Raw genomic sequence first — 25,660 nt, 5'->3', positions numbered from 1 at the left:
ACACACAACAGTAGCCACAATACACATCTATCCTCTTGTTTCTTGAGAAATCCTTTTATGTCACATGATCACCCAAATACAATATGGAAATCAATGGGGAAATGTCAGGGAAACAGAATAAACTGCCATGTGAATGCAGCCCCCTCCAGCTCTGATTTTAGGACAATGTCATGAGAAAACATGCAAATTTCAGGCTGATTCAGATCTGGCAACCTGTGCAAATCAGGTGGATTCACAGTCCCACCAAGGCAACAGTCCTGTGCACATTTCAGAGAATCATAAGAGTTCGAAGAGACACAAGTGTCACCTAGTTTACTCTCTTTTTTAAAAAATGTATTTTTTATTAAAGATTTCTTGGTTTACAGAAGTATGTGCAATGTCTCTTTTTTCAAGTTACATTTTCTACGGGTCAGTTTCATTTGTTGAGACATTAGCATTACATTAGGAAGAAAAGGGGGGAAGAGGTGAGGTGAAGGGGGCCGTGGGGGTGGGGTCAGGTGGCGATGTTTCTATTTTACGTAATGTTTGTGTGGGGTTTTGTGTCAGCGTTGTTTGTACAGGTTCTCTTTGCTATTCACTTGTGTTCCTTTGGTGGTGAGAGAGGTTGGGGTTGGCCCAGGGTGTGGTTGTTTGTTTGTGATTGGCTGTGGTGAACTTTGAGTGGCGTGGGTGGGTGTTTTTGAATCAGGTTAGCCATATTGATTCGTATGCTGTTGGTGGATTCTTGTTGGGCTGTGTATGTGATAAAGGGGAACCATATTTGGGTGAAAGCATCTTCTATTTGTCCCCGTGTCAGTTTCAGTTTATTGGTTAATTTTTCTAGTGAGGCTGTTTCCCATACTATTTGGTACCATTGGTCCATGCTTACTCCTGACAGGTCTCTCCAGTGTCTTGTCGTGCTGTTTCTGTTTGCTGAAAGTAGGTGGGTTGTGATGTTTATTAAACTTGGACAACTTGCTCCTAAGTAAGCATTCATGGGATCGGCTTTCCGGACCATAATCCAATGCACATATACAGTCATACCTTGGGTTACATATGCTTCAGGTTGTGCGTTTTCGGGTTGCAAACCGCGCCGAACCTGGAAGTACCAGAACGGGTTACTTCCGGGTTTTGATGCTCGTGCATGTGCAGAAGCACTAAATCACCCTTTGTGCATGTGCAGAAGCGCCGAATCGCAACCCACGTGTGCGCAGACGCAGCACTGCGGGTTGCAAACATGCCTCCTGCACGGATCACGATCGCAACCCGAATGTCCACTGTAGAAGGAAGTGATCACCACTGAACACAGTGGGACCTGCTTTTGAGTAAACACTATTATGTCTGACTATAAATATGTGTTTGTTACTACCCTGGATGTGCATGGATCATTACTAAAGGATATCTGTCAAACAGCCACCATAGTGCAAGCATACTTGAAATTATTTCATATATTTCTAGCTGGTACTAGAGCAAATGAAAAGGCTCCATCGAAAATCTTTATGTATTTCCCCCTGTTCATCCAGGAAGAAGATGGATTGCCATGGTAACACCATCATGGAACAATAGGTCAAGTTTTTATCAATATTCGTCAGGCTTGTTCTGTTAGATTTTGCTTAGAAAGTGACTCTGGGCTAAAAGACAGACCATTACATTTTGGATTTAAAGCTAATCTGATCAGTGGGTAAATTAGGACCAGTGAGCAAGCGAGACTGAATTGATAAACAAACTGGTTTTTACATAGAGGCTCAAATTGCAGTTTAATGAGGAACGCTAGCATTGCTTTACAGCAAGAAATGTAAATGAAATATGGAAATGGATTATCCCATGCTTTTCATTTGCATAAAAGTCAGGCATAATGAAAGCAACAGAAGGGATAAAAACTGTGCAGAAAGATGGTTCAGGGAAATATTAGCACATTATTAACTGAAGCCATCTTTAGTGATATTAAATACTTTAGAGAGTCTTGTGGCACCATAAAGACTAAAGCCACAATAGCTCTTGCTTATAAAACTTGTGCTTAAATTAGTCTTTAAGCTGCCACAGGACTGTGGTATTTGCAGCAACAGACTAACACGGCGATCCTTCTTGAAACAAAATATTATAGAGTTTGAATGTGTTTGGAAACAATCCAAAGAGAACTGAGGTTTATTTAACAACTGTCACAATAAATGAAGCTTAAGCACCCTGTTAACATTCTCTGGATCAGTTTGTTGTTGTTGTTGTTTAGTCGTTTAGTCGTGTCCGACTCTTCGTGACCCCATGGACCAGAGAACGCCAGGCACTCCTGTCCTCCACTGCCCCCCGCAGCTTGGTCAGACTCATGCTGGTAACCTCAAAAACACTATCCAACCATCTCGTCCTCTGTCGCCCCCTTCTCCTTGTGCCCTCCATCTTTCCCAACATCAGGGTCTTCTCCAGGGAGTCTTCTCTTCTCATGAGGTGGCCAAAGTACTGGAGCCTCAGCTTCACAATCTGTCCTTCCAGTGAGCACTCAGGGCTGATTTCCTTCAGAATGGAGAGGTTTGATCTTCTTGCAGTCCATGGGACTCTCAAGAGTCTCCTCCAGCACCATAATTCAAAAGCATCAATTCTTCGGCGATCAGCCTTCTTTATGGTCCAGCTCTCACTTCCATACATCACTATCTGGATCAGTACATATGGGTAAAATCCACCAGGAAGATTTCCTGTGCCAACAACCAACTGAAATGAAATAATTTTTTCTTTTTGATGTGAGCTGCAGAACTATGGGTAATGCTGAGAATTTCCTTCCTTTATTATACCTATGTAACAATTTTTGAGAGTGAACACAAGTAATGGAGGGAGGGACAGAGAATGGGTTTGATATAAAGGCATATGGTTCACAAAGCTGTTTGTTCACAGTATATGTAAACTGACATGAGGTGCAGAGACCTTGAACTTGTGGGCCAAACTTCCTCATTTGGCCAGGAGGCCATTTTGGGGGAGCCACACCCACTGCCCTACAACTGAGGTCATACATGGGGCAGGTAAGTGGGGCTTCAAAAGAACATTTGGAAGCTTAAAGTGAGCTCCCACTTGCTCAATGAGGGGGTTTCCATTCAGTGGAAACCATGTCTCCTTCCCATTGTAGCTCTTTGAACTGCTGTAAACCAGAAGTTCAAACAGCAGTGGTGGTATAGGCCTTTTTAAACAGGCCTGCACAACTCTTTGAATCTCCAATTTTCACTGTCATTATGAAATCAGGCGCCTGATTTATATAAAATATAATTTCTATACTGCTTACTTGCCAAAATGGTGCTTCTAGGCGGGAAGTATGATTGCTGTTTTTTTTTTAAAAAAAAACAAAACACAAGACTTTTGACAACTTGTAGCCACAACTGTCTATATTGAATTGTTTTAGGACACAGCCGGTCAAGAGAGATATAGGACAATTACGACAGCCTACTATCGGGGTGCAATGGGCTTCATTTTAATGTATGACATCACCAATGAGGAATCCTTCAACGCTGTGCAAGACTGGTAAGTCAAATTTGGGATAGAAACAAATGGGAAATATGGATAGTGAATTTGGCAGCCAGATTCCTGTTGTGATTATGAAATATCTCAGAGACTTGGTCTGTAGGAACAGATGCAACTTTCCTAACAAATTCTGTCTTGCCATCATGAATTTGATTTTGAGAATATTTTGCATTTTTCTGTTGATATCAGTGTCAGGTTTCTAATTCTCACATTAAAAGCTTCAACCCAACTCACTACAAGCCAACTTGAGTGACCGTCTCTGTGCTGTGGTCACATAATGAATCCATTATAAATTGCCAGGTTTGATGTGATTAAGCTTAAGAATGTTTGGGAATGTGTCAGTATATTACTTTGTAATTCCTGTGGGGTACAAATGAAGTTGGCAAGAAGTACTTGACTTCTGAATATATTTGAGATAACCAGGCATTGAATGTTGTGTGATTCTAAGGTTGGTTTACTGAGATACCTTGATGGTGTAATTCGTATTCAGAACAGAGACTGTGTTAAGAATATTTTGGTAGCAGCAAAAAAAAAAAAATCAATGTTTGAATCGTATTTTTTTAAGTTTTAATAATTTTATTGTTCTATACCGCATTTTAATTGCTGCCTTTCTTCTGCGTGCCACACAGAAAGCTTGTGTCATTGTTATTATTTATTTAGAGGGCACCACCTATGCACTTGATGTTTCACAAAGAGCAGGTAGAAAGCAGCACCAAGGGACTTGAAATCTAAAATCAAAATTCAGAAACAACAGAAGGAGGAGTGAAATGGAGACCTGGGTAGCCAAGGAAAGAACATGTGATGGCTTCAATCACCGTGCTTCTGCTTAGTACAACAGGCACTAGAGAGATGATTGAAAGGCTTCCTGGAAAAGTTGAATTTTGAGAACGGACCTTTGTACCTTTGCCAATCTCCTCTCTAGTCCGATGGTTCTGCTTCTTCCTGTATCTGGAATGGCCACTGGTTTTATACAAATTGGAGGACCCCCCTTTCTGCTTCACTGACCTTCCCAAAATTGATTTCTTCAGCAAAGTTTTTATCTCAACCTCTCTTGTCTCCCCTTGCTTGCTGATGCTCCCCTCCTATATGATTCTCCCTAATCTCTAACTCTCCTTTCATCCCTGTCTAATGCCAGCTTATAAGTCTTCTGGGTAGGGATGGAGCAATTTTATGTTCTGTACAGGACATTGCACTCTGGGTAATGCATCATTCCTAAATGAGGATAGTTGCCACAATCTTGCATTTCTGAAATTATCATGAAAAGTGTGAAACAAGGAAGGAGGGTTGATTTTACTCGTCAGTGATGCAGTTGTCACACTCAATCAACACAGGGCAGAATACCAGCAGTCAGAAGCAGAGTTCACAGAGCATATTTATTCTAGAAAGTGCTGTTTTAATGCCAAACACTTTTCAAGCAAAATTCGACTCTTCATCACGGAAAATTTCCATTGCACTCTGATTTGAGAAGGCTCCTCATTACGTGTTCTCAGTTTCTTGCTATGCCATTGTATGACAAAGCAGTGTGATTTAATATCCCTCTTGTGCAGATTTTTATTTATCTTTTTTATTTTCTATATTTCTCTCATGCACTTCAGACAGTTATGGTCTCCCTAAGTGACTCACATCAATTAGAGAGAGAGACAGGCCCTGCCACCAGACTTACAAGCTAAAATGAAATGACACAAAAGGGAATGAAGGATCAAGTCTTCAGGGCCAAAACAAAGTGATGAGCTACAAGCAATTTAATCAAGTTCAGGCCAGGCTGGTCTTCCCTTGGTGTTCTTGCTTGAATCGCAATTGGTAGCTCTTGGCTGATGGATGGGGCCAGAGGGTCCCCTTTCCCCTTGCTTCTGCAGTTCCAGGGCAAGTGGAAGTTGAAGTTGAATACTGTTTCTGGCAGGAAAAGGGAAAACAAGCTCCTAGTAGATGCATCTTCTTTGACCAATGGATGGGGTTTGTTTGGGACTCTATACATCTGAACTCTGTCTCTCTATCTTCAGGGAATAAGGCCTTATGAAACACAAAGGAGATTGCAGAATTTTGCTCAAATGTGCTAGCTATGAGAACCATTTCCCAATGTAATCTTAGCTCTATTCTGTTAGTTGGCAGCACAGGACAGACTGCTGTCTGTCTAGTAGAGGTTGCCCGTTAAAAACGCATGTTTTCCAAATACAAAACAGAATGACACAATTAACTTCAGATTGTTTAATCTAGGTAGCCGAGTGCTCTTATAATGTGTTCTTGGAGCAACAGAGACACAGTCAGAGCTTTCCCAGAAATTTATATTTCTTAAGAAAATATAACAAATGGAAAATTAGTTGATAATTGCAAAGGCAGCTCTAGAGATGAGGGAGAGACTTCAGACTCTGAGAAGAGCAGAGGTGTGGGAATTGTAGGTGTAATTAAAAAGGTACTGTGTGTGTGAGAGAGAAGACAGAATGAAGATTTATACATTTCCTTCTTTATGCTTTGTCCAAATATCAGAGGTAGGCATGGAGATCCTTACTGTCAATATAAATCCAACAAAAAAGATAAATAGAAAGGAAGGCTTTATTAAGGTGGAATCCAGTGAGAGTCAGAATGAAGAAAAAGAGTGCTCAAAGCAAGGATTCCACTCTAAGGTTGTATTCTCATGGCAGTTTGTTGCATTTTCCTGATGTTTCTCTGTTAATTTGTAAAAGTCCATTCCAGAAATATAGCTGGGTATTGCGGAGCATTCCTTTCCATGTTATTTGCAAACAGATACCTTTCCAGAAGCAAACAATGCAGAAAAGAATGCTATATGTGCACTATATTCCGCTATATTTCTGTATGCAGGTTTTACATCATGTGAAAGCGTGAATATAATATGGCAATTAGAGAAGCGCTGGGAGAACAGAATAAGTGCAGCCTATGTCAGACTTAAGTCCATTTCCTGGAATTCCCTAGAATTAGGGATTCAGAGTGGGCAAGAAAATAAGTCAAGTCAAGAATCTCAAAACTTAGTTAAACAGATGCTCGAACGATTATGGAGAGGGGTTGTCTCTCTAGCCCTCTTCAGACATTCAGCTTCATCACGGAGGATTAAATGCGTGTGTAGACAGCCCAGTGTTTATGCTGGTTCTGCCACAATACCTCCTGTGTGCCAGCTATGTTCCCTCCTCCCCAGACCTTCACTAGTTTAGTCTGAAGGTCTGAAGAGTCCTTCTAATCATGACCATCTGAAATCAGCTAGAAGCCTCTGCGTTATCAGACTTCGGTATACAGTGGTACCTCGGGTTACTTATGCTTCAGGTTACAGACTCTGCTAACCCAAAAATAGTGCTTCAAGAACTTTGCTTCAGGATGAGAACAGAAATCGTGCTCCGGCGGCGCGGCAGCAGCAGGAGACCCCATTAGCTAAAGTGGTGCTTCAGGTTAAAATCAGTTTCAGGTTAAGTACGGACCTCCGGAATGAATTAAGTACTTAACCCGAGGTACTACTGTATGTTTTGCATGTATGTTTTATCCACGTCATATAGCCTAATAAGTGCTAGGCTCCTTAATCTGTACTTTCATTCAATATGAATAGCTTGCATTATTTGCTTCAGCTATTGTATGGATAGCTGAGTAGAAAAACCCGTGACACGTGACCCCTTGTGACAGGCACCGCAGGTGGTCACCAGGATCACCTATAAATGGCTTAACAATTGCCATTCAGAGAGCTTGTGGCAAAGGCAGAATTTGAACCAGGAACCTCTTCACAGAACCTCTTCGCAGAACCTCTTCGCAGCTCACTCTTGCCCGCTTGGCTACCCAAGCAACCTTGGTCAATTGCAGGCGAGCTGCGCTGGGTGCATTGAGCCTTGATTCGATGAAGGCTTCTCCTCCCATTTTATCAAATCCTTCTGTGTCCCCAGTGGCATCATTCCAATGCTGGGAAAAGATGTGCTTTTCAGCTCTGCTACCTATCATTCATTGGGCACTCTGTCTCATTAATGTTTCAACGTTTGCACTTTTCCTTCCCATCGATTATTTATAGAATTAAATCCAGTGCTCTGCTAGCACAGAGCAAAGGCTGAGAGGAGCTACACCAGGGGTCAGCAAACTTTTTCAGCAGGGGGCCGGTCCACTGTCCCCTCAGACCTTGTGGGGGGCCGGACTATATGGGGGGGAATGAATGAATTCCTATGCCCCACAAATAACCCAGAGATGCATTTTAAATAAAAGCACACATTCTACGCATGTAAAAACACGCTGATTCCTGGACCATCGACAGGCCGGATTTAGAAGGCGATTGGGCTGGATCCGGCCCCTGGGCCTTAGTTTGCCTATCCATGACTTCTACATCAAAGCTTGTTGCGATGTGGCAGCTCTGATTAAAACTATCCTGCCAGTTCTGAGCGTGTGCTTCTTTCTCAGTTTTGCATATTTCTCACAATCACACATCACATAAGAGTTGGAGGGAGCCTTATAGATTATGTAGCCCAATGCTCTAGTCAATGCTGGAGTTCCATAGCTAGAGCAACAGGTGGCTGTTCAGTGTCCACTGCCTGAAGACTTTCAGCGAGCCTGTTCTGACAGGATAAGCCTGGTTGAAAAAGGAGATATTTCCACTTCACCTTCGTTAAACAATAGTTAAGCTATGGAATTCACTCCCATGAGAGGTAGCAATGGCCACCGACATGAATGACTTTAAAAGAGGATTATACAAATTTATGGAGCCTACTAACCGTGATAGCTGTACTCTGCACCACGGCTGAAGGCAGTATGCCTCTGAATACCAGTGTCAGGTGTGTGTGCAGGAGCCAGCCCCTGTGACCAATAGGATTTTGCAGGACTGGGGCCTTCCTAAGTTTGTTCTGAAGAGGCAAGGCACGGGCTCACAGGTGAGGCCGATTGGTAACTCACAGCACCTGGTGGCAAGAGCTGGGAAGGGATATAAGATCAGCATTTCCCTTCGGCTCTTTGCCACAGCAACACACTTCCTGCCTTCCTGCATTTGGCTTCTTGCTTCCTGATCCTTGAACCTCGGCTTCTTGACTCCCTGCTTTGTGACCCTTGGACCCTTGACTTCTTGACTCCTTGCTTCTTGATCCTCAGACCCTTGGCTTTGTAACTCCCAACTCTCTGACCCTCGGACTCTTGGCTTCCTGACTCATGGCTTCTGGACCCCCATTCCTGCTCCCACCCCGCCATCTTGCCCCCGGTCCTGACATCCCCTGCCGGGACTTCGATTGCCCGTGAACCGGACCATGACAACCAGTTTCTGGAAATGACAGCAGGGGGAGAGGGCTGATGTGCTCAGGTCCTGCTGGTGGGATTCTCATAGGCATCTGGTTAACCGCTGTGAGGACAGCATGCTAGACAAGATGGTCCATTGGCCTGATCCAGCAGGCTCTTCTTACGTCCCTTACATTAATTCTGGCCTGTACCACCTCTGACTTCAGATGAGTGATGGCCAAAAACAAAACACTTTCCCCCATAACAGTGATAGAAAACATTAACTGCACATAAACAATAAGCAGAGGAGTACTTACACCCACTAACTAGCCATTAAAAACTCAGCACCAAGACAAAGATTCAGTGCAGGGACGTAATTATGAGGTCAAAGACCTTTTTTTATATTTCTTTGTAGGAAAATTTCTGGTGCACACCTGGATATTGAACATTTACAAAGGAATACAAATGCAACAAATTGCCCATGTTTATAAAATGGAAATGGTAATTGTTGGTTCCCAAGGGTGGTATCAGATTCAAGCCATTTCCCGTTCTGCAGTGCTCAACTTCTTTGCACGAAAGGCATTTTAACAGTTAGGTGCAAAACTATAACAATATTATTGTTTTATTGTTTATGCTTCCTTGCTCAATTGCTTTTCCCTGGTACGTTTGTCAGTTTTGCATGCCCCACTTAACAATATCTGTGCTACCTCCTGGGAGAGAGAACCTTGCAGAGTAAAGATGAAAAATACATAATTTGCAAAGAACCAGTTGCAATACACTTTTCCTGTTGTATTCGTTTGTGGGATATCTTTAGCCACTTTTTTCCTGTGGGTGTGGAAACCTGTGAAAGCATTTCAGCAAAATACATCATATAGTTTTGTGGACATTTCAGCAGAGTACATCACGTGCGTAGTTTCCTCAATAGCTGCCCTGCAGAATGGATTTTGCAGCCATTTTAAAAATTGGGCACATGGTAGACTCAGGTGGTAGCGCAGGCAGCGCATTGTTAAACTATGGAACTTGCTCCCATAGAAAGCAGTGATGGCCACTAACTTGGATGAATTGGAAAGAGGATTGGACAAATACACAGAGAGTAAGGCTATCAGTGGCTCATAACCATCCATGATGGCTATGCTCTTCTTTCATGGTTGAGGCAGTAATACCTCTGAATATCAGTTGCTGTAACCATAGGAGAGGAGAGGGCTCTTTTGCTTGTGCAAAAGTCTGAATTAAGCAGGAATGAAAAAACAATGAGAGGAAATGGCAGTGTAGATAGTTGCAGAAGTTTGAATAGAGCAAGCAGAGGAGCACTGAGGGAAAGTGGTGGCTTAAAGCGAGGTTTGAGTACAACAGGAAGGGGGTTGGGAAGAGCCCATAAATAGTACCTCAGGTTAAGAACTTTGCTTCAGGATGAGAACAGAAATTGTTCGGCAGCAACAGGAGGCCCCATTAGCTAAACTGGTACCTCAGGTTAAGAACAGTTTCAGGTTAAGAACTGACATCTGGAATGAATTAAGTTCTTAATCAGAGTTACCACTAGCTTTTGTGTTGCAGCTGTCTCTGCTATTTCTCATTGTTAAAACTGGAGTTTGTTTGTTTGCTTTCTTGCTTGCTTGCTTGTTTAAAAACCTCAATGTCCTTCTGCTCCTGCTTTCTTCAAACCTCTGTCATTGTTTAAAATTGGCATCTTCCTCTCAGTATCTTTCCATTCCTGCTTTACCAACCTTTTTCCGCTTGTTTTAAACCACCACCTTTTCCCCTCTCAGAAGGGAGACATATCACACATAGAGAGGCTCCGCTTCTCATTTGAGAGTGTCAATAAGCATGTGGCTATGGTAGATCCATTTCATGCTGTGTACTTAGGTTTTTAAAAGCCGTCAGTATCATAATATCAAAGTGCACATAGGATATTGTGCTCAACTCTTGTTGCTGCACCTCAAAACGAATATTGTAAAACCAGGTCAAGCAAGCAAAATAATAATTGGGATTGGATTTCATATTTTAATTTGGGTTTCTTAATTTAGAAAAAATAAATAAATAAGGGGTATACATGATAGAGATGCAAGTTGTGGAGAAAGTAGTAGAGGCTTTGCTCCCTCTGTCATATTACTAGAACCAGTGCTTTTTTTCTTAAAAAATGTTTAGGGGTATTGTCATTTTCCTACTCATATTGAAATACTGCCCCTCAATTAGGCCAAACTTAGATTCACAAAATGTTTAGGGGTATGCGTACCCCTGTTCCCCCCAGAAAAAAGCACTGACTAGAACCAAGGGTTATCTAATGAAACTGAATGCTGGAAGATAGGCAAAAGGAAGTACTTCTTCTAATTTGCTACACGTGCAAGAACCATTAAAAATATGATCACTGTCATCCCACCCCCAGCTGCATTCTGCACCAGTTTAAATGGTACAGCCCAGAATTCATAACAGGAATCATTGTAAGCTTAGTTGGTTACATCAGAACTGGCCATTACTGCCATGTCTGGGCTCACTTTTGGAAATGATAGAGGATGGTTTAGTGGACACATGGGGCAAATATGGAACTGATCAATACTCTGAGTGATAGCGTAGCTGGCTTGATGCCACATGTCAGGAGAAGTTAATTACACACACACACACACACACACACACACACACACACACTGCTTCTGTGCTTCTTCACTTTATTGCTTCCATTTCACTGCCAGTAATTGTTTTCAATGAGCCAAGGCTCCCACACTGGAAGACGTACAACTGCTGCTGATATCTGTGACAATCTTTAAAGTTAACGAACCCTCCCAAGGGCAACGCTGCACTGTCGAAGTGCAGAAAGTGCAAATAAATCTCTGCCAGAGCTTTAAAATGCATTCACCCAAAGCGCAGGGGGATTATTTTGCCAGTTCCTCTGTGTACCCAGTGGATCACATCCAACATGTGCACCACACATGCCTGTTCACCCTGTGCTGCTATGTGCAGGAAGAAGAAAATGGGGACGATCTGCCCAGAATTAAGCCCTTTTGATGTAAATTTGGTGGGACTTACTGGTTTTGGCTGGATTATGTCTGCCGATTGTTGCAATTATGTACCTATTTGTGAAAAATGCTCTGTTTAAAGTTGGGGAGGCCAGTTTAGAGCCCTCAATTTATCAGTTAGGCTGATGAAACAAAGAAAAGACTTGTGCAAGATAAACCAGTCAAAGAGGAAAAGAAAATACCAGCTGAAAGTGCAAATGAATGTCAGACTGGTTTGAGAGAGGTTCATATATTCCTAGGTCAGATTTTGGGCAGCCATGTCAAAAAGCCGCATAGGCTTTAATATCAACAAATACAAGCCAAATACTGTATTTTTCTGTGTATTGGATGAGGTTTTTTTTGACTCAAAAATCACGTCAAAAAACTGGGGTCGTCCAATACACGGATAGTGGCATGGGAGGGGGGTATAAGCAACGTGGCGCCAGCCATTCGTGTGGCGGGAGCACAGCTTCCTCTGATGCCACTGCATGCAGGAAGCACTCCCTGGATCGTTTCCCACATGTGGTAGCATCAGGGGAGGTTGTTGTTGTTGTTTAGTCGTGTCCGACTCTTTGTGACCCCATGGACCAGAGCACGCCAGGCACTCCTGTCTTCCACTGCCTCCCGCAGTTTGGTCAAACTCATGCTGGTAGCTTCGAGAACACTGTCCAACCATCTCGTCCTCCGTTGTCCCCTTCTCCTTGTGCCCTCCATCTTTACCAACATCAGGGTCTTTTCCAGGGAATCTTCGCTTCTCATGAGGTGGCCAAAGTATTGGACCTGTCCTTCCAGGGGAGGTTGCGCTCCCTCAAACCAAATGCCTGGCAGGGCACAAATTCACCCGATGCTGCTGTGTGCCAGAAATGATCTAGGGAGTGTTTCTCACCCACAGCTTTGGTGGGGGGAGAGGCTCAACAACTTCGGGCCATCTCCCCTCATTTTCTTAAAATTAAATAGGGGGGGGGCGGTCTTATACAAGGGTGCGTCTTGTAGATGGAAAAGTACGGTAGATGGGGAAATGATACAATGCCAGATCCCTACCACTACTAAGGTTATTTCAGTTCAGGAAAACAAACTACTTCTCCCCCTGCCCCAACCTCTCTCCAAATGAAATCTCTCGAAAACTCTTCTTCTTAGCACAAGAGCTATAAACATTCTGCAAAAATAAATAAATAAATAAATGACAACACAATTCCAAAGAGATCTAACCACATTGCTTTACAGAGAGACTTCTCTTCACAGCTGATATGACTTCCAAAATCTTGTTTACCAAAGCACATGACAGCAATGCCCTCCAGTGCTTCAGCAGAGCTTATTGGAACTTGCCTGCTTTCAAACCTCCTAACATTGACAGAATTCAGGCAGAGCAGAACCTCTTGCAATAAAATATTTATTTCCCCATGTTCTTTTCCCAAGTGAAGTTAAACAGAGCCGATCTGAGAACAGTCACAGCAGAGCTTGCCGTAATATAAATCACAACTAGGCTCCAAGGTTCCAGGAGAGATTTGCAGGGCTGGTTATCGGATGTATCCCTTGAAGACACTGAACTTCTTCCCCATTCTGCACTCATAGATCATAGCCACACTGCAGACATATATCAGTTATATATCAGTTATATATCAGATTGTAATATGCTGATGATCTGCGGAGTTCTTTTAGAGATCCCCAGCCTCTCTCACAAAAGTATGTTTTCCAGGATTACTTTGGGGAAAGGAATTGTTATTAAACTGGTTTACACCAGGCCACATCTGCACCATATGTTCAAAGCACTGTGATACCACTTTAGCAGTCACAACTTCCCCCAAAGAATCCTGGGAACTGTAGTTTGTTATGTATGCTGAGGGTTGTTAGGAGGCCCCTAGTCCCCCCACAGAGTTGCAATTTCCAGAGCTCCATTAGAAGAGGAATTAACTGGTGGTTAAACCACTCTGGGAACTGTAACCATCTCCTCCAATGCTTTGAAGCCAAAATCTGACACACCGTCTTCCCAGACGCCATCTTCCCGTTTTTTACCATGAGAGCATGGCGGCCATTTTGGTTGCCATGGTCTCGCATGAATTTACAACATGTTTTCTCGCTTCGAAAAACTTCTTTCGGGCACGGCACCCCAAAATGCATGTTTTAAAGCACTAAAATAGTTACATATATAAAACAGTTAAAACTATTACATATATAAAATCTTCTTTTTTTAAGCTGTAAATATAAGAACAGTTTAAAACAACATAGCACATACATGAAATCAATTCAAATCCAAGATGCATAGCAACTGGGATAAAGGTTTTAGAAGGCATGTTGAAAGTGGAATATTTTCCATCCATCCACCCCTCCCTCCCTCCCTCCCTTTATTTATTTATTTATTTATTTGTCATTCAAGTGACTGTGGAGAATAAGAATGGCTTAACAGACTTCTTGCAGACTGTGGCTCAGCTCACAGTTCAAACTGCAGACTGTCATACCGCTGAATCCTGCACGCAGCATCTACGAGAACCATATAATTGAGGCTGCTGGATTTAATTTATTGTAACTAATTACCTTTACCAAATTCAAACAAGAAGTAAATGAATGCCAAGAGCCGTTTCATGCTGCTTTTGTGCATGTTATTGAATTAGTTCTGAAAAAGATTACAGTGGTCGCTGTTCACTCTTCTATTATATGGCCCCAGTGCTGTGTGTACTTGCCTGCCATTTGTGCCATCTTGAAGAAAATCTAGCCTATGGCTTTTGTGGATAAACAGGGCAACTCAGCATATTTGAAGTAGCAACTCTGAGTCATGGGCCTGCCCCAGGGCTTGGCCTGAAGGCATATGAAGCCAGCACCTTGTTAAAGCAGGACAGGGTCTGGTCAGTTCCTGGATGGGTCATCACCTGTGTATGGTGCCTTGGGTTCTCTGATGGAATAAATGTGGAATATAAATATAAGGGAATAAATGAATAAAAAAATAAACCATTGAACATGTGATAGCCAAGAAGAGAAAAATCTACCAGTGTTGGTTCTCAGCCTGTAACAACCCAGCTGTGTATTATTTATTGCAGCGTGCAGGATTCTGCTTTTAGGGTACGACAGTGGTACCTCAGGTGTCATATGCTTCAGGTTACAGACTCTGCTAACCCAGAAATATTACCTCAGGTTAAGAACTTTGCTTCAGGATAAGAACAGAAATCGTGCTCCGGCGGCACGGTGGCAGCAGCAGGCCCCATTAGCTAAAGTGGTGCTTCAGGTTAAGAACAGTTTCAGGTTAAGTTCAGACCTCCGGAACGAATTAAGTACCTAACCCAAGGTACCACTGTAATGCAAAATCTCCAAAAGAGAATTGTGAAGTGGCTCATCAAAAGCTGGTTCTTGCAAATTATTATATTATTATTATTAAGAACAATAATATTAATTAATTAATTAATTAAAATTATTGGTTGTTTTTTTAAAAAACCAAAGTACCCAGAGAAACTTACAATATATAAACAAACAAATGTGTACCTTAAAGCTAGCATAAAATAAAAAATTAAAAGACAATCCACTTTTTAAAAGGCCTACCCACTCAAGAAGGCCAGAGGTAATGAAGAGCCAAAGGCTGGGTCTTGAGCCATTTAAAGGCTTTATCTGTCAAAACCAGCACTTCAAATTGGGCCCAAAAGCTAATTGGCCACCAGTGCAGTCAGGCCAGCATTGGCATTATATGTTCAAACCTTTTTGCCCTGGTGAGCAGCCTAGCCACCAAATTCTGCAGCAGCTGAAGTTTCTGAACCAGCTCCAGAGGAAGCCCTGCATACAACTCATTGCAATAATCTAACCTAGAAGTTGCCAGTGCATAGACAACAAATGTTAGGCTACCTCTGTCCAGATAGGGGTAGTACAAACCTTTCACATCTTTGACAATGCAATCCCAAACTTATACATTTCTCTGTTACCGGTACTTATTATATTTATAGACTTCTTTCCCTCTTGATGAAGTCCAGGGCAGTATATATTAACAGGAACAGGAATTGTATTGACTAATTAAGTATATTTTCAAAGTAGTACAGCTAAAATAATTGCTTTGCGTGGCAAAAATCATGTTCCATAAACCCAGGCAAACGAAACCTGTTTTTCAGTTGACAACTGAAATGCAGCATTATAGAGGATGATCCAGTTGCTGAAAAGCAGAGGAGGCGAGAGTGATCTTGTGCTCATGTTCTGCTTGAGTGTTTCTCACAGACATCTGGGTGGTCACTGTGAAAACAGGATGCTGGACTAGGTGGGCCATTGGTCTGATCCAGCAGGCTCATCCTATTTCCTTATGATCCCACTTCACCCAAAAAGGAGTTCCGTTGCCAGGGTGCTGCCACTGAGAAGACCCTGTCTCAAGTCACCACACCCCTGGGCCATGTCTATTGGCATGATCACAAGCCATGACTCCCCAGCCAATCTCAGAGCATGAAACAGTTGGCATTAGGAGAGGTCCTTCTTTAAGTGCTTGGGTCCTGATCCATTTAAGGTTTTGCACAGAGTTATTCAAAAGCCTACTTACGTTCTAACCTTGAAAGCTCTCTTCATTTGCTTTCACCTCTAACTTAACTCTTGCTGTTTCCCACAAAATGGCAGTTTATGGACGTTCGTACAACCACAACTATGCCAGAAGGGAAATTACCACTTTGCAGGAATGGCTGTCTGCTTTGACTCTTGGCTAATCCGTATCTGTTCCAAGTTGTGGATATTGAATGTGATCCTTTTATTTATCGAGCCGTTGTGCACAGCAGCATGTAGGCTTGATTTGTATGCTCAGCACAGTGCACTGAAAGCTTCTGTGCCTTGATATTTATGATTTCATATTAGGAAATATCACAGATCAATTGTAGAGGGAATTGACTGAAATATTGAGGAGCTTGAGTAGGAAGGGAGGGTGTACCACTTGTACAGTTCTGTTTACAAACTAGAAGTATCCAGATCAGAGTGGTGGTGGTTGTTTTTTTAATGCAGGAAGAGGGAAATGTATCTAAAGCCTTCTTGTTGTAGTTTCTGGATGAGGAAGCAATTCAGTTCATTTTCAGACCAGTCAAAGCTTAGTCAGTATGATATAGTGGTACCTCGGGTTACAGATGCTTCAGGTTATGGACGCTTCAGGTTACAGACTCCGCTAACCCAGAAATAGTACCTCAGGTTAAGAACTTTGCTTCAGGATGAGAACAGAATTCGCGCAGCGGCAACAGGAGAACCCATTAGCTAAAGTGGTACCTCAGGTTAAGAACAGTTTCAGGTTAAGAACGAACCTCCAGAACGAATTAAGTTCTTAACCCAAGGTACCACTGTACTGGGAAGCAGAGGTTATCCATACGTTTTTCTTCCTTAAGGGCAAGAAAGGTTTGTCACTGGAAGGCCAATCAGTAGTCTTCAGGGCCAGTCCAACTGTTAGGCAGAGTGAGGCAACTGCCTCAAGCCTCTGAGGTTGGGGCAGCTGTCCCAGCCCTCAGCTGTTCCTCCTGAGCCATTCACCATTGTTGCCAGTGCCACACAGCCTGTCCTAGGTCCCCTGATTCTGGTACATAGGAGGGTGCCATCCCATCAACAGTGTTGAAGTAAGATTCAGCTGCCAGTTCAGTTAGCTTCCACATGTAGAATGTGAAATGGGTGGCGTCTGGTTCATTACAGGCAGCCGCATGCCTTAGGCTGGCACTGGCCATTTGCAGTACTGGTAGAAACAGCCACTGTGCCAATGGAGGCAGAAGGAAGAATCTTCTTTTTTAAAAAATGAAAACACCAATCTCCCTAGGAACAAGACTGTGTCTGGACATAGCATCATTACCATTGGGGCTTTCTGTAGGATAAAAGGCTCAAGCAGTGGCTAATCATAGAATCATAGAGTTGGAAGAGACCACAAGGGCCATCGAGTCCAACCCCCTGCCAAGCAGGAAACACCATCAGAGCACTCCTGACATATGGTTGTCAAGCCTCTGCTTAAAGACCTCCAAAGAAGGAGACTCCACCACACTCCTTGGCAGCAAATTCCACTGTCAAACAGCTCTTACTGTCAGGAAGTTCTTCCTAATGTTTAGGTGGAATCTTTTTTCTTGTAGTTTGGAACCATTGCTCCGTGTCCGCTTCTCTGGAGCAGCAGAAAACAACCTTTCTCCCTCCTCTATGTGACATCCTTTTATATATTTGAACATGGCCATCATATATCAATGTTTCTTGTGCGGTTGTATAAAAGGAAGAAAGCCTTAAGGAAACCGTCTTGTATCATTATAGGTAAGCCCATTTGCCCAGTAGTGGCTGGTGCCCATTGAGCCTGGTGGGTTCAGAAAGCAGGGAAGCTATAAGCAGGTGGAGCCAGAGCCAGTGACAGCCAAAGCTGACTAACTCTAGTTTTCTCCCCATCCTCCTTCCTGGTGGCAACATGGAGACTAAGGTGGAAGAAGCTGGCAGGCAGTGTTTTAGTTAAGGAGACCAGTAGGTGAGGGCTGGCTTAGGCCAGACTTAGGTTGGTGGGACGGTGCCCCCCCCCCTTCACCTTAAAGGAAGCGCTCCCACTGCATTTTGTTTCTGAAAATGTGCTGAATTTTCCTCCCTCTCTCCAAAGTGGCAGAAGGTACACACACACAAATATGCTACAACAAAGGTAGCAGTAGTGATTGGGATTTTCAGCCATACACTAATGCTAACAGAAAAAGCCTACATTCATCAGAAGCGACCAGCTTTTGTATTCCTAGGAGATGTCATAATCTGGGCTGGAACAATCTTTGTTTTCAGATGGTCACATCATAGCAACACTGGCATCTGTCAGTGAGTAAGGCTTTCACATGTATGGGGTATAAACATGGGTGTAGCCAGGCTTTATGTTGTGTTGGGGGAAGGGGGAGAGAGGCAGGACTTTCTTTCGACCCCAGATGCCCAGGTAAAGCTTTCAAAATCTTTCTACAATTTCTACTTTTAGTTAAGTATTTTTATTTATTGACTTTACAGTCATACCTCTTGTTACGTTCGCTTCATCTTACTTTTTTCAGGTTGCGTCCTGCGGTGACCTGGAAGTACTGGAAAGCATTACTTCCGGGTTTCGCCGCTCACGCATGCGCAGACGCACAAAATGACAGCACGTGCATGCGCAGAAGCGGTGAATAGCGACCCGCGCGTGCGCAGACGCGGGTTGCGTTCCTTTCATGTTGTGAACGGGCCTTTGGAATGGATCCCATTTGCAACCAGAGGTACCACTGTATTTAGGTGGGGCGCAACTGCCCCCGGCTATGCCTATAGGTAAACGCACTTGGATAGAATGCAGGTAGTGGCTAATGAATGAATGAGCTGTGCTTCCTGACTAGGGATGAGTACAAACTTTGATTCAGTTCACATTTAAAGATGAACCTGCCACACCCGCACTTTTGGAAACAATACACAAATTAAAACACAGCTGCTGTTTGGAAATTGCACTTCTTTGAATTTTGCAATAAAGTTCTCCTGCATATGCCAGGATGACATGTGCATAAAATTGCATGTAACAGTGAAAATAACCTACAGAAATTCATTTATATTATGGGAAATAATATTTCCAAAAATGTGTATATTAGGCAAAATTGCATTTAAGAATGTGTATATTCTGAGAAATCAACACTAAAATGCTGGTGGATTTTCATGAGGAGTATTTTCTTTTTTAAAAAAATCAAAATCAAAAACCTGTGTGGAAATGTAGAAAACTCCACTTACAATTGCACAGATAAGAAATTGAGAAAAACCAAAACCAGTAGATTCACCCATCCCTATGTGATACCCCCTCCTATTAAGCAAATGTACAAAATGCGTGAGTTTTAACTCTCCCTGTTATTTGCCTTAGGGTACAGATAATGGCTGGTATATTCAAAAGTGTTATTTTATTACCCAGCCACAAAATGTTGCTATCAATAGCAATATTGCCAAATGACATAGGGGGGGGGGGGTGAGCAGTGGCCAAGGCTTTCTCTTCATATTCTGCTGTCTTTGTGTAATGACAAAGGTAACATTATCATTAGGCATTCCTGAATGAAACCTCCGCCTTCAGGAAATTGAATGCAGCTTTGCTACTGACTGAATTATATTAATAACTAGATACACTTAAATGATGGAAATGCTACGATAATGACCCATAGGTCATTTTACAGCTAAAAATCACTTTTGCTCCTTAGACTCTATAAATGTAGAAGAGGAAGCCTTTGCAGCACAGAAAATGAATTAATATAAGAGAGCACTGTAACATATGATAATTAAATACATTGTTTTGATATGAAAAGTTAATAATGCAGTGGATGTAATCTGGCTACCAGTGCTTGTTCCTTGGATTCAAGGGTACGCCTTTATTTAAATCAGTCCGAAAGGGGTCTGAAATCAGTTTAACCATACTGGATTTCCCCATGAACCACAGAATCACCTGTAACTCTTTACTAGTGGGCCTATTCTTTTCAGAGAACGGGGGTTACTTTTAATGGAATTACAGTGGTACCTCAGATTAAGAACTTAATTTGTTCTGGAGGTCTGTTCTTAACCTGAAACTGTTCTTAACCTGAGGTACCACTTTAGCTAATGGGGCCTCCCGCTGCCACCACACAATTTCTGTTCTCATCCTGAAGCAAAGTTCTTAACCCGAGGTACTATTTCTGGGTTAGTGGAGTCTGTAACCTGAAGCGTCCGTGACCCGAGGTACCACTGTATTTAAATTGTTTACACTTTTTCTTGCCTCTGTGAGGATGTAGGAGCATAAGATGAGCCCTGATAGATCAGGCCAAAGGGCCACCCAACATCCTGGTATCATAGATGTCAGGGACTGGGCAGAGGATTAATGGTGGAGACTGCCTCCCCAGCAGAGAAGAAGAGAGTCACATTTCAGAGCAAGATGGGGGGAAAGTTGGGAAATAATGGCAGAGGGGGAGGAGGCAGAGCTGGAGCAGCTGGCTGACACGTTATCACTAGAAAGCATTCCAGACCCACCATCTCCCAGAACCCGGCGAGCCTTAAAAGTAGGAGAGCAAAGAGCTTGGAGGCAGATGGCCCGAAGCAGCAACTGTAAAGAGGGTGCTGCTGCTGACAAATGAGGTAGTGGGAGGAAAAGCGGGGTGGAGATTTTCTCAGGACAACACCATTATTCCAAGAGGCTGCATTCTCAAGCCTCTCTCTGTAAATATTGAATAAAAAGCAGGTGGTAAGAACTTTTCCTTCTCTCATCCATTCCTGGCAACCTGCTGTGGGGGGTGATTCCTCTGCCACCTGACAAAAGTGGCCAACTAGATGCCTTTGGGAATCCGCCTGCAAATAGGACCTGGGTGCATACCCCTATCCGTACTTGGAACGCGCAGCAAAGAGTATTTGATAGCCTTATCCTGTGCTCTTTTTTTTCTTAAAAAATGTTTAAGGGTACTCTCATTTTCCTACTCATATTGAAATACAGTGGTACCTTGGGCTAAGAACTTAATTCGTTCTGAAGGTCCATTCTTAACCTGAAACTGTTCTTAACCTGAGGTACCACTTTAGCTAATGGGGCCTCCCGCTGCCGCCACCGCTCGAGTTCTGTTCTCATCCTGAAGCAAAGTTCTCAACCTGAGGTACTATTTCTGGGTTAGCAGAGTCTGTAACCTGAAGCACCTGTAACCTGAAGCACCTGTAACCTGAGGTACCACTGTACCGCCCCTCAGTGAGGCCAAACTTAGATTCACAAAACGTTTTGGGGTATGTGTACCCCTGCTTCGTCGTTTCCCCCCCCCCCCCAGAGAAAAAGCACTGGCCTTATCTCTGTGGACAGCTTTCAAAATCAAACCTGTTTGAAAGCCCTGTGGTTTACAGTGAAGTTCCATCCAACAGGGCTTCTTCAAAGGGAAGCATTTGCCTATCATAACTATGCCAGGTGACCTGGCAGGTAGACAGCTCTGCCCACCTATCATCACCTTTGGCTGCAGAGTTAGTTAGAATCCCATGCCTCATTGTGATTTTGCAGAGGAAGGAGGAAGTGGAGTCAGTGGGTTTTGGCTCTCTGCTGACTTCTCCCCTAGGCTGTTTCTACCCCCTGAGCCAAATGAATCCCTGGCAATTAGCTGGTGTGGAGCTCTGGCAGAAGTTCACCTCCATAACCCGCCAGTGCAGGGAATTTAATCAGAATCCTAAAGCTCCCCAGTTTGGCATAGCTGGAACACAGGAAAATCTTGTATCTTCTTTTAAACCCTGTATTTCAATGAAAAATAGGATAATTCTCCCGGGTTAAATTTATCCTAATTATACAGTGACTGGTGTATAGTCTCGATTCATTAGTATGATGGAAGTGAGTAACGTAAAGTGAGTAACGTACTATAATAAATATTAGCAAAGAATGAGCACAGCACACACCTACAGCTTTTCTCACTGAACTGTACATTTTCCGGAGGCTGTCACTCAGAAATCCTTAAAATGGCTCTTCGGTCACCATGGAGACCCTTTCTGTCAGGCTGCCACTGCAGTTAGTCTAAATATAAACATGAGAGGTTGTGCAGTATATTTGGGTTGCGCAGTTTTGTTTAGGTGATCCCCTCACCATACATTTCCTCTCCCTTCTGTACCACACATCTTTCTCATTACAGATTACACTGTGTCTCCAGGGAACATTTCAACCGTATTATTTCACAATAAAGTTACCATTTTTTTAAAAAAACACCACAGAGTTTATCTCAAAATATATAAAAGAGGGTAAAAATGTGCTTTAGCTGCTTTCTACACATTCGGCTGCTGAATGTCTGAAGAGTACGTAGGTACCCCATGGGCTATAGCAGAGCTAAAGAGAACACGGGGGGGGGGTTATTTTTATTAGTTCAATTCATTTAAGTCTCCTGTCTTTCCTCAAGGACCCTCTATGAGTTGCTAGCACTCAAAGGTCTAATGCTCAGGGCTTATCATATATCACAGAACTACTCAACATGACACTTTCCAGATATTATAGACTACAATTCCCATCAGCCACAGCCAGTGTGGTCAATAGGGGCAATGGGAACTGTAGTCTTAACAACACCTGGAAGGAAGGACATTGGTGACCCCTGCTACACATAAACAATGGTCTCTGTTCTCTGAGTGTCAGTCATTATGTAGCCACATGGCCAAGTGAGAGGTATTGGTGTGCTCAGGAAACCCCAAGATTTGCGGAAGTACAAAAATATTTTTTTGGGGGGAGAACAACCCCTCCCAACTACAGAGCTCAGTGGGGACTGATCATGTTCAGCGGGCAAGGAGCACTGACCAGCTGTTAATGATGGTAGTGGAGGAGACAGTGTTGGAAAATGGCAGGTGTCTTTAAGGTTTTAACTTTAATATTCAACCTAACGAAGAGAAGGGAAGGCAGCAAATTCAGCAGCGTAAAAGGATCAGACCTCAGAGGAAGAAGATATTTAATATTAAACATTATTTAAGACCCCTGAAAGTTGGGCTGGCACAGATGTGTCATCTGTTGCTCTCTAATTTAAAATATATGTCCACTGACCTACAGAGCAGAAAACCTTTAGCTGGATTTCTTTTCAGGTCCAGTTATGACACAAGAATTATGACACTTTATATTATTTATATCAGGGATGGGGAACCTGTAGCCACATGTTGTTAGACTATCCTCTCTGGCCATTGGCCACGTTGGCTGGGGCTGATCGGAGTTGGAGATAAGTTCTCTGTCCTGCTCCATATTGTGCTCTACCACTGAATGTCTTGAATAAAGCTGCAGGGAACAGGCAGTTCTGCCCAGGCCCTGTTGCTAGTTCGGTTGATGGTGTTGCATGTCAAGTAGGTGCTGTTAAAGTAGTAATGGTGATGTCCCAAGAACCATTAAAAGATTGGGGGCTGCAGTCATACATTAACATCACAAAAATGTTGCTCCTCCCCTTATTTGGTATTCCTCAGACCCAGGAACCAAATGTGGCCCTCCAGTCCTCGCAAACTCCAATTCTGTGATGTTGGAGAACCCTGTAGGGAGTGGCCAAGTGTGATTTTGAGATTAGCGCTAAGCCTGTGTTACTGAAGAGGTTTTTGAAATCATTTTACATTCTTCCAAAATTGCTTCTGGAGATACCTTCCCAATAAAAGTGGTGCACTTCTGGAAACTGTTAGATGAAACAGGAGCTATGTTTTGAAATATTTCATGGGTCTCTGAGAAGATTTTCAGACCCACATAAAACTGTCATCATAAACAGCAGTTGTGACCACAAGCATAAACGGCTGCTCAGAGCGATTTCCCCATCGACAGTCAAGGTTATCCTGGGAACAGCGGTAAAAGACAAATTTAAATGGGGATTTTAAAGGACTGGTCTTCTGTAGTCAGAGCGGTTTGCTGAAAGGGATCAGGGCAAACCTGGAGAAAATAACTGAACCACATGACTGCACCTTAAAGACAAAGGAAAGGTATGAAGGCCATTTCACAGGTTTCATTTCTGGAACGGACATGGACATTGAATGTGTGAAGGGTAGTATAAGACTTTTGCTTTCTTTCCTTTTCCGATGAATACAGACTGATATATTAAGGCTACAGTCGTTTACTTCAGTGTAAGCCCACTGAATTCAATGGAACTTACTTTTGAGCAGACATGCATTACTGTTGTTTCTGATGTTATTGTTTCTGTTGATAACTGGAATTTCTAATGGCTGCCCAGTAACACAGAACTCTGGATTGAACAGTTAGAATGTTTTTACATATGAGCTTTAAACCACTTCCTCAGCATCATTACCATTATCATCATTATGTTCATTCCATTATGGAAATGTAAATTCTGCATTGGCCAGGATACTTAGTTTTCCTGAGGGAACTTTAGTTTAAAAGTATAAATTCTGGTTTTGTGCCTGTAGCCCCTATGAGATGCAAACCAGGCATCTATGGATGCAAATCCATGTTGAGTGTCTTGAATAAGTGTCTCGTAAAATATATCGTATCTGAAGAAGTGTGCATGCACACGAAAGCTCATACCTAGAACTAACTTAGTTGGTCTTTAAGGTGCTACTGGAAGGAATTTTTTTCTTTTGTTTTGTCATAAAATATAGCTTTGATAGCTTTGACTTCCTCCTCCTCTTCTTTTTTTGGCTACATAATGGGTTGATGTTCATCATAGATGATTTCAGAAAATGGCTTCCAATTAAGCAGCTGAAAAAGCTCTACATGTTTTGGAGGAAGCTTATCGAGCATTTTCCAGTTAGCAGCATTTTCTAACACGTTGCTGACGAGCATTTCCTGCTTTACAGCAGTGTTTAACTCTCATTTTTTAAAGAAAAAACAGTAAGGAAAGGTAAGGAAAGGTGAGTAAAAAGGGAGAACTTTGGGGAATGATGAATTCTTTAGCTTTAGACAGACAATAATTTGTAAGAGAGATGAAAGGGCTTGAAAGAACCATTGGCGTTGCCCATGGTGTGTGCAGACATTTCTTTTAATCCACAATTGTCTCTAATAAGGCAGAGTTGGCAGGTTTTTGAAGCACTGCAAAACCATTTTGCCTGGAGAATGACAGTGGGACAAAAACCATGTCAGTATATCATGGCTACTGATGGATATATCATCCATCCCGCCTTCAACTCCTACTGTTCATCTCCAACTTAGATATCATCAAATATCACAAAGTGTGACTTCGATTGTGAGAAGCTGCCCTCCGGATGCAGCAAACCCAGTCACACAATCCGGGTGAGTCACTGCCAGGTCTGGAAGAATAGCCTGGCAAGAACATCGTTAGAAGGAGAAAACTGTGACTTCCCAAAGGAAAGGGGAGGGAAAGCGATGGCTTTGATATGGATGGGTCAGATGTTTGTGTAAAAATAGGTATTCTCAGCAGACCAAAATCAAGTCTATTCCTTTCTTGATTGTGGTATTCTTAGTTTCCCGTGTACCTAAAAGGAGTTTGTTGGTTTGTTAGGAATGATTGATGGGTTAGAAAAATATAAAAATACATACTGGTATCTCTGAGACCCATAATCCCCATCCTCCGTAAGACTCCAGCCCTTTAGACTTTAGCTTAGAGTATGGGACACATCTCTCTCTTTAATCACATGTCCTCCTCCCGTCAGGAGCCCAGGCTGCCGTCTTGACAACACAGCACACAAGT

The 25,660-nt window shown here is 42.8% G+C and overlaps 1 protein-coding gene across 4 annotated transcripts in view; it reads left to right on the top strand.

Annotated features, from left to right (window-relative positions):
• RAB3C (RAB3C, member RAS oncogene family) overlaps nt 1-25,660 on the top strand; it is a 106,896-nt gene that overhangs the window by 49,998 nt on the left and 31,238 nt on the right. For all 4 annotated transcript variants that reach the window (XM_079995820.1, XM_079995819.1, XM_079995818.1 and 1 more), the window contains exon 3: nt 3,359-3,477. In XM_079995820.1, the coding sequence (XP_079851946.1) occupies nt 3,359-3,477 (119 nt within the window). The remainder of the gene's footprint in view (nt 1-3,358; nt 3,478-25,660) is intronic.

This window comes from Podarcis cretensis, assembly GCF_951804945.1.
Source record: "Podarcis cretensis genome assembly, chromosome: 11".
NCBI classification, from domain to species: Eukaryota; Metazoa; Chordata; class Lepidosauria; order Squamata; family Lacertidae; genus Podarcis; species Podarcis cretensis.
The sequence above is the reverse complement of the archived record's forward strand: the minus strand, read 5'-3'. Positions and strand labels throughout refer to the sequence as shown.